The sequence below is a fragment of the Patiria miniata genome, unplaced genomic scaffold (genome assembly GCF_015706575.1).
Source record: "Patiria miniata isolate m_02_andy unplaced genomic scaffold, ASM1570657v1 HiC_scaffold_11, whole genome shotgun sequence".
Taxonomy (NCBI): Eukaryota; Metazoa; Echinodermata; class Asteroidea; order Valvatida; family Asterinidae; genus Patiria; species Patiria miniata.
The window spans coordinates 3105960-3124712 of record NW_024037049.1 but is presented as its reverse complement, the minus strand read 5'-3'; the positions used below and the strand labels follow the sequence as shown (position 1 = coordinate 3124712).

The following is an 18753-nucleotide window of genomic DNA, read 5'->3' as shown; positions in this document are numbered from 1 at the left end:
TTTCTGCTGGACCTCCTGGTGTCACTACAACAAGTGGTAAACCTACTGATGAGCTTCCATCTTCTGCAACCTCTGTAACCACACCTTTTCCAACAGGAAGCACATTACCTGTTTTCAGCAGTTTAATCAAGGCTACTGATAGACCTGATGTTGTGGATGAAGTAGACAATTCCATCACAGACATGGCTGAGATGCAAACAAAACCAACAACCCTAATTTCTGGTGTAGCCCAAACAACAACATCTGGAGATTTTGAAGCAACTTCTATGTTTGTTGACAAAATCGAAGACAATAAAACTACAGACTCTTCTGGTTTGATGCCTTCTACAAAGGTTACAGAGCCCCCATCAGATGTAACAGACCAAGCAACAGATATGACTTTAGCCGAGGTTAATAAAATAACCTTTACTGATGAAAGTCCTGCAACAAAACATGTGACAACTCAGCCATCATCAGTGGCAACAAAGGAGGTTGTCCATGCATCAGATCCAGTCAAAGGACCAGCTGAAACTACAAAGACATCCAATGCAATTATTTCCAGTACGACTATTGGTCAAACTGCATTTGTATCATCAGGTGCGTCTGATGCTGTGGCAGTTACACAATCAAGCCCCAAAACAGATTCATTTTTGACTGAAGAAGACACAACTACAGAGGCCATTTCAGGCTTGGGTCTTTCACCTCAATCAGTTGTTTCACCTAAGACAACACCATATCAGAGAGTAACTGATATTGGGTCAGAAACCACTGAGGATCTGAGTTTTACAAGTGTACCTCTTGGACCTACAACAGCTGCTGAGAAAACTACTCAAACACCAGTTGACATCTCTGTTGGTCCTCCCGGTTCTTTTTCTGCTGGACCTCCTGGTGTCACTACAACAAGTGGTAAACCTACTGATGACCTTTCGTCTTCTGTAACCTCTGTAACCACACCTTTTCCAACAGGAAGCACATTACCTGTTTTCAGCAGTTTAATCAAGGCTTCTGATAGACCTGATGTTTTGAATGAAGTAGACAATTCCGTCACAGACATGGCTGAGATGCAAACAAAACCAACAACGCCAATTTCTAGTGTAGCCCAAACAACAACATCTGGAGATTTTGAAGCAACTTCTATGTTTGTTGACAAAATCAAAGACACCAAAGCTACAGACTCTTCTGGTTTGATGACTTCTACAAAGGTTACAGAGCCCCCATCAGATGTAACAGACCAAGCAACCGATATGACTTCAGCCGAGGTTGATAAAATAACCTTTAGTGATGAAAGTCCTGCAACAAAACATGTGACAACTCAGCCATCATCAGTGACAACAAAGGAGGTTGTTTATGCATCAGATTCAGTTACAGGACCAGCTGAAACTACAAAGACATCCAATGCAATCATTTCCAGTACGACTATTGGTCAAACTGCATTTGTATCATCAAGTGCGTCTGATGCTGCTACTCCAGGAGAGAAACTTGCATCACTTACAACAAGTGAGCACATGAAAACTGTCGACTCCTCAACAGAACCTCCTCCACTTGCTTCTGCCACACCCTCATTCAGTAGGACTGAGAAATCATCTACAACAAAGACTGTAATGGAGTCATTTTCCATTGTTCCCACCACGACTCATGCTGTATCAACCCATGACAGCAAACCAGAAGAGGTCTCCTCTTCAACACCCAAATCTTTATCAGAGGGTCCTCCTGTTACGACAGTTTCTCCAATTTCGATCTCATCAACCACTGTCATTCCAGGTTCAGTAACCCCTTTTGAACCAATTAGTGACACTACACACAAGTCAATGGAAGGTTTTACCGAGGACGTTGCCAAAACAAAAGGAAGGGATGTGACAGAAGGTGCAACAACCAAATCATTTTCAAAAACAGATATTGTGGAGATTTTGACAGAAAGCTCTACACCTTCTGTTCCCATGCAAACTGATGCCAGCCTTACCTCATTAGTAAATCAAGACCTGATGGACAAAACTATGGCAGTTACACAATCAAGCCCCAAAACAGATTCATTTTTGACTGAAGAAGACACAACTACAGAGGCCATTTCGGGCTTGGGTCTTTCACCTCAATCAGTTGTTTCACTAAAGACAACATCATATCAGAGAGTAACTGATATTGGGTCAGTAACTACTGAGGATCTGAGTTTTACAAGTGTACCTGCTGGACCTACAACAGCTGCTGAGAAAACTACTAAAACACCAGTTGACATCTCTGTTGGTCCTCCCGGTTCTTTTTCTGCTGGACCTCCTGGTGTCACTACAACAAGTGGTAAACCTACTGATGAGCTTTCGTCTTCTGCAACCTCTGTAACCACACCTTTTCCAACAGGAAGCACATTACCTGTTTTCAGCAGTTTAATCAAGGCTACTGATAGACCTGATGTTGTGGATGAAGTAGACAATTCCATCACAGACATGGCTGAGATGCAAACAAAACCAACAATGCCAATTTCTGGTGTAGCCCAAACAACAACATCTGGAGATTTTGAAGCAACTTCTATGTTTGTTGACAAAATCAAAGACACCAAAACTACAGACTCTTCTGGTTTAATGCCTTCTACAAAGGTTACAGAGCCCCCATCATATGTAACAGACCAAGCAACAGATATGGCTTCAGCCGAGGTTGATAAAATAACCTTTACTGATGAAAGTCCTGCAACAAAACATGTGACAACTCAGCCATCATCAGTGACAACAAAGGAGGTTGTTTATGCATCAGATTCAGTTACGGGACCAGCTGAAACTACAAAGACATCCAATGCAATCATTTCCAGTACGACTATTGGTCAAACTGCATTTGTATCGTCAAGTACGTCTGATGCTGCTACTCCAGGAGAGAAACATGCATCACTTACAACAAGTGAGCACATGAAAACTGTCGACTCTTCAACAGAACCTCCTCCACTAGCTTCTGCCACACCCTCGTTCAGTAGGACTGAAATATCATCTACAACAAGGATTGAAATGGAGTCATCTTCCATTGTTCCCACCAGGACTCATACTGTGTCAACCCAAAGCAGCAAACCAGAAGAGGTCTCCTCTTCAACACCCAAATCTTTATCAGAGGGTTCTCCTGTTAGGACAGTTTCTCCAATTTCGATCTCATCAACCACTGTCATTCCAGGTTCAGTAACCCCTTCTGAACCGATTAGTGACACTACACACAAGCCAATGGAAGGTTTTACCGAGGACGTTGCCAAAACAACAGGAAGGGATGTGACAGAAGGTGCAACAACCAAATCATTTTCAAAAACAGAAATTGTGGAGATTTTGACAGAAAGCTCTTCACCTTCTGTTCCCATGCAAACTGATGCCAGCCTTACCTCATTAGTAAATCAAGACCTGATGGACAAAACTATGGCAGTTACACAATCAAGCCCCAAAACAGATTCATTTTTGACTGCAGAAGACACAACTACAGAGGAAATTTCAGGTTTGGGTCTTTCACCTCAATCAGTTGTTTCACCTAAGACAACACCATATCAGAGAGTAACTGATATTGGGTCAGTAACCGCTGAGGATCTGAGTTTTACAAGTGTACCTGTTGGACCTACAACAGCTGCTGAGAAAACTACTCAAACACCAGTTGACATCTCTGTTGGTCCTTCCGGTTCTGTTGCTGCTGGACCTCCTGGTGTCACTACAACAAGTGGTAAACCTACTGATGAGCTTTCATCTGCTGCAACCTCTGTAACCACACCTTTTCCAACAGGAAGCACATTACCTGTTTTCAGCAGTTCAACCAAGGCTACTGATAGACCCAATGTTGTGGATGAAGTAGACAATTCCATCACAGACATGGCTGAGATGCAAACAAAACCAACAACGCCAATTCTTGGTGTAGCCCAAACAACAACATTTGGAGATTTTGAAGCAACTTCTATGTTTGTTGACAAAATCAAAGACACCAAAACTACAGACTCTTCTGGTTTAATGCCTTCTACAAAGGTTACAGAGCCCCCATCATATGTAACAGACCAAGCAACAGATATGGCTTCAGCCGAGGTTGATAAAATAACCTTTACTGATGAAAGTTCTGCAACAAAACATGTGACAACTCAGCCATCATCAGTGGCAACAAAGGAGGTTGTCCATGCATCAGATCCAGTCAAAGGACCAGCTGAAACTACAAAGACATCCAATGCAATTATTTCCAGTACGACTATTGGTCAAACTGCATTTGTATCATCAGGTGCGTCTGATACTGTGGCAGTTACACAATCAAGCCCCAAAACAGATTCATTTTTGACTGAAGAAGACACAACTACAGAGGCCATTTCAGGCTTGGGTCTTTCACCTCAATCAGTTGTTTCACCTAAGACAACACCATATCAGAGAGTAACTGATATTGGGTCAGTAACCGCTGAGGATCTGAGTTTTACAAGTGTACCTGTTGGACCTACAACAGCTGCTGAGAAAACTACTCAAACACCAGTTGACATCTCTGTTGGTCCTTCCGGTTCTGTTTCTGCTGGACCTCCTGGTGTCACTACAACAAGTGGTAAACCTACTGATGAGCTTCCATCTTCTGCAACCTCTGTAACCACACCTTTTCCAACAGGAAGCACATTACCTGTTTTCAGCAGTTTAATCAAGGCTACTGATAGACCTGATGTTGTGGATGAAGTAGACAATTCCATCACAGACATGGCTGAGATGCAAACAAAACCAACAACCCTAATTTCTGGTGTAGCCCAAACAACAACATCTGGAGATTTTGAAGCAACTTCTATGTTTGTTGACAAAATCGAAGACAATAAAACTACAGACTCTTCTGGTTTGATGCCTTCTACAAAGGTTACAGAGCCCCCATCAGATGTAACAGACCAAGCAACAGATATGACTTTAGCCGAGGTTAATAAAATAACCTTTACTGATGAAAGTCCTGCAACAAAACATGTGACAACTCAGCCATCATCAGTGGCAACAAAGGAGGTTGTCCATGCATCAGATCCAGTCAAAGGACCAGCTGAAACTACAAAGACATCCAATGCAATTATTTCCAGTACGACTATTGGTCAAACTGCATTTGTATCATCAGGTGCGTCTGATGCTGTGGCAGTTACACAATCAAGCCCCAAAACAGATTCATTTTTGACTGAAGAAGACACAACTACAGAGGCCATTTCAGGCTTGGGTCTTTCACCTCAATCAGTTGTTTCACCTAAGACAACACCATATCAGAGAGTAACTGATATTGGGTCAGAAACCACTGAGGATCTGAGTTTTACAAGTGTACCTCTTGGACCTACAACAGCTGCTGAGAAAACTACTCAAACACCAGTTGACATCTCTGTTGGTCCTCCCGGTTCTTTTTCTGCTGGACCTCCTGGTGTCACTACAACAAGTGGTAAACCTACTGATGACCTTTCGTCTTCTGTAACCTCTGTAACCACACCTTTTCCAACAGGAAGCACATTACCTGTTTTCAGCAGTTTAATCAAGGCTTCTGATAGACCTGATGTTTTGAATGAAGTAGACAATTCCGTCACAGACATGGCTGAGATGCAAACAAAACCAACAACGCCAATTTCTAGTGTAGCCCAAACAACAACATCTGGAGATTTTGAAGCAACTTCTATGTTTGTTGACAAAATCAAAGACACCAAAGCTACAGACTCTTCTGGTTTGATGACTTCTACAAAGGTTACAGAGCCCCCATCAGATGTAACAGACCAAGCAACCGATATGACTTCAGCCGAGGTTGATAAAATAACCTTTAGTGATGAAAGTCCTGCAACAAAACATGTGACAACTCAGCCATCATCACTGACAACAAAGGAGGTTGTTTATGCATCAGATTCAGTTACAGGACCAGCTGAAACTACAAAGACATCCAATGCAATCATTTCCAGTACGACTATTGGTCAAACTGCATTTGTATCATCAAGTGCGTCTGATGCTGCTACTCCAGGAGAGAAACTTGCATCACTTACAACAAGTGAGCACATGAAAACTGTCGACTCCTCAACAGAACCTCCTCCACTTGCTTCTGCCACACCCTCATTCAGTAGGACTGAGGAATCATCTACAACAAAGACTGTAATGGAGTCATCTTCCATTGTTCCCACCACGACTCATGCTGTATCAACCCATGACAGCAAACCAGAAGAGGTCTCCTCTTCAACACCCAAATCTTTATCAGAGGGTCCTCCTGTTACGACAGTTTCTCCAATTTCGATCTCATCAACCACTGTCATTCCAGGTTCAGTAACCCCTTCTGAACCAATTAGTGACACTACACACAAGTCAATGGAAGGTTTTACCGAGGACGTTGCCAAAACAAAAGGAAGGGATGTGACAGAAGGTGCAACAACGAAATCATTTTCAAAAACAGATATTGTGGAGATTTTGACAGAAAGCTCTACACCTTCTGTTCCCATGCAAACTGATGCCAGCCTTACCTCATTAGTAAATCAAGACCTGATGGACAAAACTATGGCAGTTACACAATCAAGCCCCAAAACAGATTCATTTTTGACTGAAGAAGACACAACTACAGAGGCCATTTCGGGCTTGGGTCTTTCATCTCAATCAGTTGTTTCACTAAAGACAGCATCATATCAGAGAGTAACTGATATTGGGTCAGTAACTACTGAGGATCTGAGTTTTACAAGTGTACCTGCTGGACCTACAACAGCTGCTGAGAAAACTACTAAAACACCAGTTGACATCTCTGTTGGTCCTCCCGGTTCTTTTTCTGCTGGACCTCCTGGTGTCACTACAACAAGTGGTAAACCTACTGATGAGCTTTCATCTTCTGCAACCTCTGTAACCACACCTTTTCCAACAGGAAGCACATTACCTGTTTTCAGCAGTTTAATCAAGGCTACTGATAGACCTGATGTTGTGGATGAAGTAGACAATTCCATCACAGACATGGCTGAGATGCAAACAAAACCAACAACGCCAATTTCTGGTGTAGCCCAAACAACAACATCTGGAGATTTTGAAGCAACTTCTATGTTTGTTGACAAAATCAAAGACACCAAAACTACAGACTCTTCTGGTTTAATGCCTTCTACAAAGGTTACAGAGTCCCCATCATATGTAACAGACCAAGCAACAGATATGGCTTCAGCCGAGGTTGATAAAATAACCTTTACTGATGAAAGTCCTGCAACAAAACATGTGACAACTCAGCCATCATCAGTGACAACAAAGGAGGTTGTTTATGCATCAGATTCAGTTACGGGACCAGCTGAAACTACAAAGACATCCAATGCAATCATTTCCAGTACGACTATTGGTCAAACTGCATTTGTATCGTCAAGTACGTCTGATGCTGCTACTCCAGGAGAGAAACATGCATCACTTACAACAAGTGAGCACATGAAAACTGTCGACTCTTCAACAGAACCTCCTCCACTTGCTTCTGCCACACCCTCGTTCAGTAGGACTGAAATATCATCTACAACAAGGATTGAAATGGAGTCATCTTCCATTGTTCCCACCAGGACTCATACTGTGTCAATCCAAAGCAGCAAACCAGAAGAGGTCTCCTCTTCAACACCCAAATCTTTATCAGAGGGTTCTCCTGTTAGGACAGTTTCTCCAATTTCGATCTCATCAACCACTGTCATTCCAGGTTCAGTAACCCCTTCTGAACCGATTAGTGACACTACACACAAGCCAATGGAAGGTTTTACCGAGGACGTTGCCAAAACAACAGGAAGGGATGTGACAGAAGGTGCAACAACCAAATCATTTTCAAAAACAGAAATTGTGGAGATTTTGACAGAAAGCTCTTCACCTTCTGTTCCCATGCAATCTGATGCCAGCCTTACCTCATTAGTAAATCAAGACCTGATGGACAAAACTATGGCAGTTACACAATCAAGCCCCAAAACAGATTCATTTTTGACTGCAGAAGACACAACTACAGAGGAAATTTCAGGTTTGGGTCTTTCACCTCAATCAGTTGTTTCACCTAAGACAACACCATATCAGAGAGTAACTGATATTGGGTCAGTAACCGCTGAGGATCTGAGTTTTACAAGTGTACCTGTTGGACCTACAACAGCTGCTGAGAAAACTACTCAAACACCAGTTGACATCTCTGTTGGTCCTCCCGGTTCTGTTGCTGCTGGACCTCCTGGTGTCACTACAATAAGTGGTAAACCTACTGATGAGCTTTCGTCTTCTGCAACCTCTGTAACCACACCTTTTCCAACAGGAAGCACATTACCTGTTTTCAGCAGTTTAATCAAGGCTACTGATAGACCTGATGTTGTGGATGAAGTAGACAATTCCATCACAGACATGGCTGAGATGCAAACAAAACCAACAACGCCAATTTCTGATGTAGCCCAAACAACAACATTTGGAGATTTTGAAGCAACTTCTATGTTTGTTGACAAAATCAAAGACACCAGAACTACAGACTCTTCTGGTTTAATGCCTTCTACAAAGGTTACAGAGCCCCCATCATATGTTACAGACCAAGCAACAGATATGGCTTCAGCCGAGGTTGATAATATAACCTTTACTGATGAAAGTCCTGCAACAAAACATGTGACAACTCAGCCATCATCAGTGGCAACAAAGGAGGTTGCCCATGCATCAGATCCAGTCAAAGGACCAGCTGAAACTACAAAGACATCCAATGCAATTATTTCCAGTACGACTATTGGTCAAACTGCATTTGTATCATCAGGTGTGTCTGATGCTGTGGCAGTTAGACAATCAAGCCCCAAAACAGATTCATTTTTGACTGAAGAAGACACAACTACAGAGGCCATTTCAGGATTGGGTCTTTCACCTCAATCAGTTGTTTCACCTAAGACAACACCATATCAGAGAGTAACTGAAATTGGGTCAGAAACCACTGAGGATCTGAGTTTTACAAGTGTACCTCTTGGACCTACAACAGCTGCTGAGAAAACTACTCAAACACCAGTTGACATCTCTGTTGGTCCTCCCGGTTCTTTTTCTGCTGGACCTCCTGGTGTCACTACAACAAGTGGTAAACCTACTGATGACCTTTCGTCTTCTGTAACCTCTGTAACCACACCTTTTCCAACAGGAAGCACACTACCTGTTTTCAGCAGTTCAACCAAGGCTTCTGATAGACCTGATGTTTTGAATGAAGTAGACAATTCCGTCACAGACGTGGCTGAGATGCAAACAAAACCAACAACGCCAATTTCTAGTGTAGCCCAAACAACAACATCTGGAGATTTTGAAGCAACTTCTATGTTTGTTGACAAAATCAAAGACACCAAAGCTACAGACTCTTCTGGTTTGATGACTTCTACAAAGGTTACAGAGCCCCCATCAGATGTAACAGACCAAGCAACCGATATGACTTCAGCCGAGGTTGATAAAATAACCTTTAGTGATGAAAGTCCTGCAACAAAACATGTGACAACTCAGCCATCATCAGTGACAACAAAGGAGGTTGTTTATGCATCAGATTCAGTTACAGGACCAGCTGAAACTACAAAGACATCCAATGCAATCATTTCCAGTACGACTATTGGTCAAACTGCATTTGTATCATCAAGTGCGTCTGATGCTGCTACTCCAGGAGAGAAACTTGCATCACTTACAACAAGTGAGCACATGAAAACTGTCGACTCCTCAACAGAACCTCCTCCACTTGCTTCTGCCACACCCTCATTCAGTAGGACTGAGGAATCATCTACAACAAAGACTGTAATGGAGTCATCTTCCATTGTTCCCACCACGACTCATGCTGTATCAACCCATGACAGCAAACCAGAAGAGGTCTCCTCTTCAACACCCAAATCTTTATCAGAGGGTCCTCCTGTTACGACAGTTTCTCCAATTTCGATCTCATCAACCACTGTCATTCCAGGTTCAGTAACCCCTTCTGAACCAATTAGTGACACTACACACAAGTCAATGGAAGGTTTTACCGAGGACGTTGCCAAAACAAAAGGAAGGGATGTGACAGAAGGTGCAACAACCAAATCATTTTCAAAAACAGATATTGTGGAGATTTTGACAGAAAGCTCTACACCTTCTGTTCCCATGCAAACTGATGCCAGCCTTACCTCATTAGTAAATCAAGACCTGATGGACAAAACTATGGCAGTTACACAATCAAGCCCCAAAACAGATTCATTTTTGACTGAAGAAGACACAACTACAGAGGCCATTTCGGGCTTGGGTCTTTCATCTCAATCAGTTGTTTCACTAAAGACAGCATCATATCAGAGAGTAACTGATATTGGGTCAGTAACTACTGAGGATCTGAGTTTTACAAGTGTACCTGCTGGACCTACAACAGCTGCTGAGAAAACTACTAAAACACCAGTTGACATCTCTGTTGGTCCTCCCGGTTCTTTTTCTGCTGGACCTCCTGGTGTCACTACAACAAGTGGTAAACCTACTGATGAGCTTTCATCTTCTGCAACCTCTGTAACCACACCTTTTCCAACAGGAAGCACATTACCTGTTTTCAGCAGTTCAACCAAGGCTTCTGATAGACCTGATGTTTTGAATGAAGTAGACAATTCTGTCACAGACATGGCTGAGATGCAAACAAAACCAACAACGCCAATTTCTAGTGTAGCCCAAACAACAACATCTGGAGATTTTGAAGCAACTTCTATGTTTGTTGACAAAATCAAAGACACCAAAGCTACAGACTCTTCTGGTTTGATGCCTTCTACAAAGGTTACAGAGCCCCCATCATATGTAAAGGACCAAGCAACAGATATGGCTTCAGCCGAGGTTGATAAAATAACCTTTACTGATGAAAGTCCTGCAACAAAACATGTGACAACTCGGCCATCATCAGTGACAACAAAGGAGGTTGTTTATGCATCAGATTCAGTTACAGGACCAGCTGAAACTACAAAGACATCCATTGCAATCATTTCCAGTACGACTATTGGTCAAACTGCATTTGTATCGTCAAGTGCGTCTGATGCTGCTACTCCAGGAGAGAAACATGCATCACTTACAACAAGTGAGCACATGAAAACTGTCGACTCCTCAACAGAACCTCCTCCACTTGCTTCTGCCACACCCTCATTCAGTAGGACTGAGGAATCATCTACAACAAAGACTGTAATGGAGTCATCTTCCATTGTTCCCACCACGACTCATGCTGTATCAACCCATGACAGCAAACCAGAAGAGGTCTCCTCTTCAACACCCAAATCTTTATCAGAGGGTCCTCCTGTTACGACAGTTTCTCCAATTTCGATCTCATCAACCACTGTCATTCCAGGTTCAGTAATCCCTTCTGAACAAATTAGTGACACTACACACAAGTCAATGGAAGGTTTTACCGAGGACGTTGCCAAAACAAAAGGAAGGGATGTGACAGAAGGTGCAACAACCAAATCATTTTCAAAAACAGATATTGTGGAGATTTTGACAGAAAGCTCTACACCTTTTGTTCCCATGCAAACTGATGACAGCCTTACCTCATTAGTAAATCAAGACCTGATGGACAAAACTATGGCAGTTACACAATCAAGCCCCAAAACAGATTCATTTTTGACTGAAGAAGACACAACTACAGAGGCCATTTCGGGCTTGGGTCTTTCATCTCAATCAGTTGTTTCACTAAAGACAACATCATATCAGAGAGTAACTGATATTGGGTCAGTAACTACTGAGGATCTGAGTTTTACAAGTGTACCTGCTGGACCTACAACAGCTGCTGAGAAAACTACTAAAACACCAGTTGACATCTCTGTTGGTCATCCCGGTTCTTTTTCTGCTGGACCTCCTGGTGTCAATGCAACAAGTGGTAAACCTACTGATGAGCTTTCGTCTTCTGCAACCTCTGTAACCACACCTTTTCCAACAGGAAGCACATTACCTGTTTTCAGCAGTTTAATCAAGGCTACTGATAGACCTGATGTTGTGGATGAAGTAGACAATTCCATCACAGACATGGCTGAGATGCAAACAAAACCAACAACGCCAATTTCTGGTGTAGCCCAAACAACAACATTTGGAGATTTTGAAGCAACTTCTATGTTTGTTGACAAAATCAAAGACACCAAAACTACAGACTCTTCTGGTTTAATGCCTTCTACAAAGGTTACAGAGCCCCCATCATATGTAACAGACCAAGCAACAGATATGGCTTCAGCCGAGGTTGATAATATAACCTTTACTGATGAAAGTCCTGCAACAAAACATGTGACAACTCAGCCATCATCAGTGGCAACAAAGGAGGTTGTCCATGCATCAGATCCAGTCAAAGGACCAGCTGAAACTACAAAGACATCCAATGCAATTATTTCCAGTACGACTATTGGTCAAACTGCATTTGTATCATCAGGTGCGTCTGATGCTGTGGCAGTTACACAATCAAGCCCCAAAACAGATTCATTTTTGACTGAAGAAGACCCAACTACAGAGGCCATTTCAGGCTTGGGTCTTTCACCTCAATCAGTTGTTTCACCTAAGACAACACCATATCAGAGAGTAACTGATATTGGGTCAGTAACCGCTGAGGATCTGAGTTTTACAAGTGTACCTGTTGGACCTACAACAGCTGCTGAGAAAACTACTCAAACACCAGTTGACATCTCTGTTGGTCCTCCCGGTTCTGTTGCTGCTGGACCTCCTGGTGTCACTACAATAAGTGGTAAACCTACTGATGAGCTTTCGTCTTCTGCAACCTCTGTAACCACACCTTTTCCAACAGGAAGCACATTACCTGTTTTCAGCAGTTTAATCAAGGCTACTGATAGACCTAATGTTGTGGATGAAGTAGACAATTCCATCACAGACATGGCTGAGATGCAAACAAAACCAACAACCCTAATTTCTGGTGTAGCCCAAACAACAACATCTGGAGATTTTGAAGCAACTTCTATGTTTGTTGACAAAATCGAAGACAACAAAACTACAGACTCTTCTGGTTTGATGCCTTCTACAAAGGTTACAGAGTCCCCATCAGATGTAACAGACCAAGCAACAGATATGAATTTAGCCGAGGTTAATAAAATAACCTTTACTGATGAAAGTCCTGCAACAAAACATGTGACAACTCAGCCATCATCAGTGGCAACAAAGGAGGTTGTCCATGCATCAGATTCAGTCAAAGGACCAGCTGAAACTACAAAGACATCCAATGCAAATATTTCCAGTACAACTTTTGGTCAAACTGCATTTGTATCATCAGGTGCGTCTGATGCTGTGGCAGTTACACAATCAAGCCCCAAAACAGATTCATTTTTGACTGAAGAAGATACAACTACAGAGGCCATTTCAGGCTTGGGTCTTTCACCTCAATCAGTTGTTTCACCTAAGACAACACCATATCAGAGAGTAACTGATATTGGGTCAGTAACCGCTGAGGATCTGAGTTTTACAAGTGTACCTGTTGGACCTACAACAGCTGCTGAGAAAACTACTAAAACACCAGTTGACATCTCTGTTGGTCCTCCCGGTTCTGTTGCTGCTGGACCTCTTGGTGTCACTACAATAAGTGGTAAACCTACTGATGACCTTTCACCTTCTGTAACCTCTGTAACCACACGTTTTCCAACAGGAAGCACATTACCTTTTTTCAGCAGTTCAACCAAGGCTTCTGATAGACCTGATGTTTTGAATGAAGTAGACAATTCCATCACAGACATGGCTGAGATGCAAACAAAACCAACAACGCCAATTTCTAGTGTAGCCCAAACAACAACATCTGGAGATTTTGAAGCAACTTCCATGTTTGTTGACAAAATCGAAGACAGCAAAGCTACAGACTCTTCTGGTTTGATGATTTCTACAAAGGTTACAGAGCCCCCATCAGATGTAACAGACCAAGCATCGGATATGACTTCAGTCGAGGTTGATAAAATAACCTTTAGTGATGAAAGTCCTGCAACAAAACATGTGACACCTCAACCATCATCACTGACAACAAAGGAGGTTGTCCATGCATCAGATCAAGTTACAGAACCAGCTGAAACTACAAAAACATCCAATGCAATAATTTCCAGTACGACTAGTGGTCAAACTGCATTTGTATCGTCAGTTGCGTCTGATGCTGCTTCTCCAGGAGAGAAACTTGCATCACTTACAACTAGTGAGCACATGAAAACTGTCTACTCCTCAACAGAACCTCCTCCACTTGCTTCTGCCACCCCCTTGTTCAGTAGGACTGAAATATCATCTACAACAAGGATTGAAATGGAGTCATCTTCCATTGTTCCTAGCAGGACTCATACTGTATCAACCCAAAGCAGCAAACCAGAAGAGGTCTCCTCTTCAACACCCAAATCTTCATCAGAGGGTCCTCCTGTTAGGACATTTTCTACAATTTCGATCTCATCAACCATTGTCATTCCAGGTTCAGTAACCCCATCTGAACCGATTAGTGACACTACACACAAGCCAATGGAAGGTTTTACCGAGGACGTTGCCAAAACAACAGGAAGGGATGTGACAGAAGGTGCAACTACCAAATCATTTTCAAAAACAGAAATTGTGGAGATTTTGACAGAAAGCTCTTCACCTTCTGTTCCCATGCAAACTGATGCCAGCCTTACCTCATTAGTAAATCAAGACCTGATGAACAAAACTATGGCAGTTACACAATCAAGCCCCAAAACAGATTCCTTTTTGACTGAAGAAGACACAACTACAGAGGAAATTTCAGGTTTGGGTCTTTCACCTCAATCAGTTGTTTCACCTAAGACAACACCATATCAGAGAGTAACTGATATTGGGTCAGTAACTGCTGAGGATCTGAGTTTTACAAGTGTACCTGTTGGACCTACAACAGCTGCTGAGAAAACTACTAAAACACCAGTTGACATCTCTGTTGGTCCTTCCGGTTCTGTTTCTGCTGGACCTCCTGGTGTCACTACAACAAGTGGTAAACCTACTGATGAGCTTTCATCTTCTGCAACCTCTGTAACCACACCTTTTCCAACAGGAAGCACATTACCTGTTTTCAGCAGTTTAATCAAGGCTACTGATAGACCTGATGTTGTGGATGAAGTAGACAATTACATCACAGACATGGCTGAGATGCAAACAAAACCAACAACGCCAATTTCTGATGTAGCCCAAACAACAACATCTGGAGATTTTGAAGCAACTTCTATGTTTGTTGACAAAATCGAAGACAATAAAACTACAGACTCTTCTGGTTTGATGACTTCTACAAAGGTTACAGAGCCCCCATCAGATGTAACAGACCAAGCAACAGATATGACTTTAGCCGAGATTAATAAAATAACCTTTACTGATGAAAGTCCTGCAACAAAACATGTGACAACTCAACCATCATCAGTGGCAAGAAAGGAGGTTGTCCATGCATCAGATCCAGTCAAAGGACCAGCTGAAACTACAAAGACATCCAATGCAATAATTTCCAGTACGACTATTGGTCAAACTGCATTTGTATCATCAGGTACGTCTGATGCTGTGGCAGTTACACAATCAAGCCCCAAAACAGATTCATTTTTTACTGAAGAAGACACAACTACAGAGGCCATTTCAGGCTTGGGTCTTTCACCTCAATCAGTTGTTTCACCTAAGACAACACCATATCAGAGAGTAACTGATATTGGGTCAGTAACCGCTGAGGATCTGAGTTTTACAAGTGTACCTGTTGGACCTACAACAGCTGCTGAGAAAACTACTAAAACACCAGTTGACATCTCTGTTGGTCCTTCCGGTTCTGTTTCTGCTGGACCTCCTGGTGTCACTACAACAAGTGGTAAACCTACTGATGAGCTTTCATCTTCTGCAACCTCTGTAACCACACCTTTTCCAACAGGAAGCACATTACCTGTTTTCAGCAGTTTAATCAAGGCTACTGATAGACCTGATGTTGTGGATGAAGTAGACAATTCCATCACAGACATGGCTGAGATGCAAACAAAACCAACAACCCTAATTTCTGGTGTAGCCCAAACAACAACATCTGGAGATTTTGAATCAACTTCTATGTTTGTTGACAAAATCGAAGACAATAAAACTACAGACTCTTCTGGTTTGATGCCTTCTACAAAGGTTACAGAGCCCCCATCAGATGTAACAGACCAAGCAACAGATATGACTTTAGCCGAGGTTAATAAAATAACCTTTACTGATGAAAGTCCTGCAACAAAACATGTGACAACTCAGCCATCATCAGTGGCAACAAAGGAGGTTGTCCATGCATCAGATCCAGTCAAAGGACCAGCTGAAACTACAAAGACATCCAATGCAATTATTTCCAGTACGACTATTGGTCAAACTGCATTTGTATCATCAGGTGCGTCTGATGCTGTGGCAGTTACACAATCAAGCCCCAAAACAGATTCATTTTTGACTGAAGAAGACACAACTACAGAGGCCATTTCAGGCTTGGGTCTTTCACCTCAATCAGTTGTTTCACCTAAGACAACACCATATCAGAGAGTAACTGATATTGGGTCAGTAACTGCTGAGGATCTGAGTTTTACAAGTGTACCTGTTGGACCTACAACAGCTGCTGAGAAAACTACTAAAACACCAGTTGACATCTCTGTTGGTCCTCCCGGTTCTGTTGCTGCTGGACCTCTTGGTGTCACTACGATAAGTGGTAAACCTACTGATGACCTTTCACCTGCTGTAACCTCTGTAACCACACGTTTTCCAACAGGAAGCACATTACCTGTTTTCAGCAGTTCAACCAAGGCTACTGATAGACCCAATGTTGTGGATGAAGTAGACAATTCCATCACAGACATGGCTGAGATGCAAACAAAACCAACAACGCCAATTTCTGGTGTAGCCCAAACAACAACATCTGAAGATTTTAAAGCAACTTCTATGTTTGTTGCCAAAATCAAAGACAACAAAACTACAGACTCTTCTGGTTTGATGCCTCCTACAAAGGTTACAGAGCCCTCATCAGATGTAACAGATGAAGCATCGGATATGACTTCAGCCGAGGTTGATAAAATAACCTTTACTGATGAAAGTCCTGCAACAAAACATGTGACAACTCAACCATCATCAGTGACAACAAAGGAGGTTGTCCATGCATCAGATCCAGTTACTGGACCAGCTGAAACTACAAAAACATCTACTTCCATCACGACTATTGGTCAAAATGCATTTGTATTGTCTTGTGGACCTGACGCTGCTAGTTTCAAATTCTCAACAGAACCTCCTCCACTTGCTTCTGACACACCCGCATTAAGTAGTACAGAGGAATCATTTACAACAGAGCCTGTAATGGAGTCATCTTCCATTGTTCCCACCAATACTGATGCTGTATCAACCCAAAGCAGCAAACCAGAAGAGGTCTCCTCTTCAACACCCAAATCTTTATCAGAGGGTCCTCCCGTTAAGACAGTTTCTCCATCTTCAATCTCATCAACCACTGTCATTCCCGGCTTAGTAACCCCTTCTGAACCAATTAGTGACACTACAAACAAGCCAATGGAAGGTTTTATTGAGGACGTTGCCAAAACAACAGTAAGGGATATAACAGAAGGTGCAACAACCAAACTGTTTTCCACAACACAAATTGTGGAGATTTTGACAGAAAGCTCTACAGCTTTTCTTACCATGCAAACTGATGCGAGTCTTACCTCATTATACCTGATGGACAAAACTATGGCAGTTACACAATCAAGCCCCAAAACAGATTCATTTTTGACTGAAGAAAACACAACTACAGAGGAAATTTCAGGTTTGAGTCTTTCACCTCAATCAGCTGTTTCACCTAAGACAACACCATATCAGAGAGTAACTGATATTGGGTCAGTAACCACTGAGGATCTGAGTTTTACAAGTGTACCTGTTGGACCTACAACAGCTGCTGAGAAAACTACTAAAACACCAGTTGACATCTCTGTTGGTCCTTCCGGTTCTGTTTCTGCTGGACCTCCTGGTGTCACTGCAACAAGTGGTAAACCTACTGATGAGCTGTTATCGTCTGTAACCTCTGGGGTAACACCAGTTGCTGTCACAACTAAATTTGATGACACCAAAACAACAGTGTCTGTGACTAGCAAGAGGAGGTCGACCATAATCCCACCTCCACCACCTACAAGTCCACCCGCCATGCCTTCCAAGGGAAAAAAAGAGCAAACATTCCCATCAGCCTCAGAAACTACAAGAACAAAAGTGAAACTTCTCAATACAGTAATGCCTACAATCAGTTCTGGATATAAGACAGCTTCCTGGAGCCCAGAAACAGATTTTACTGAGACCATTTCAAAAGCACAAAGTACACAAATTAGTATGGATCTTACAACTAAAATTCCTGAACAAAAAATGACCACTCAGGGTCCCTTCTATGGTTCTTCTACTGATGGTGACAATCATTCTCAACCTACTGACCACTCAAAGATTCCTTCTACAATGAAGAGCACTGAGATACATAATAATTTGGTCAACAGAAATTCTTCATCCACCACTGTTGGTTATGATAGAACTACAGTCTTGCCTACATCTCTACACTCGTTACTGATGACATCAACTAGGCACAAAGCCCTGGCTACCACCAAGCCACCAACTGTTTTCACCACGCTGATGACACTTATGTCCCGCTCAACTGAATTTAGGCAGATGTCAAAAGTACCTAGGACACCAGAGGACACAATTTCTGAAGAATCAACAACTGAAAAATCAACGGTGAGTAAGGATACGCCCATCACCACAGAGAGTACCGAAGGTGAAGACATTACTGTAACCACAGGAAGCTCCTGGATGACTGACTTGGTAACATCTACCATCAAGGCTGTTACAGCTACTGTAACTAACCTGGGAAGCACTATTTTACCTATAAATCATGGAGAGATGTCAACTAAATCTTTGATGGCAGAACAAATAG

General features: G+C 42.4%; 1 protein-coding gene across 2 annotated transcripts in view; it reads left to right on the top strand.

The window, feature by feature from the left end:
• The window catches only part of LOC119741838 (mucin-16-like), a 61280-nt gene that overhangs the window by 33535 nt on the left and 8992 nt on the right, over window positions 1-18753 (top strand). For both annotated transcript variants that reach the window (XM_038217757.1, XM_038217751.1), the window contains one exon: window positions 1-18753. This exon is cut by the window's left edge. In XM_038217757.1, the coding sequence (XP_038073685.1) occupies window positions 1-18753 (18753 nt within the window).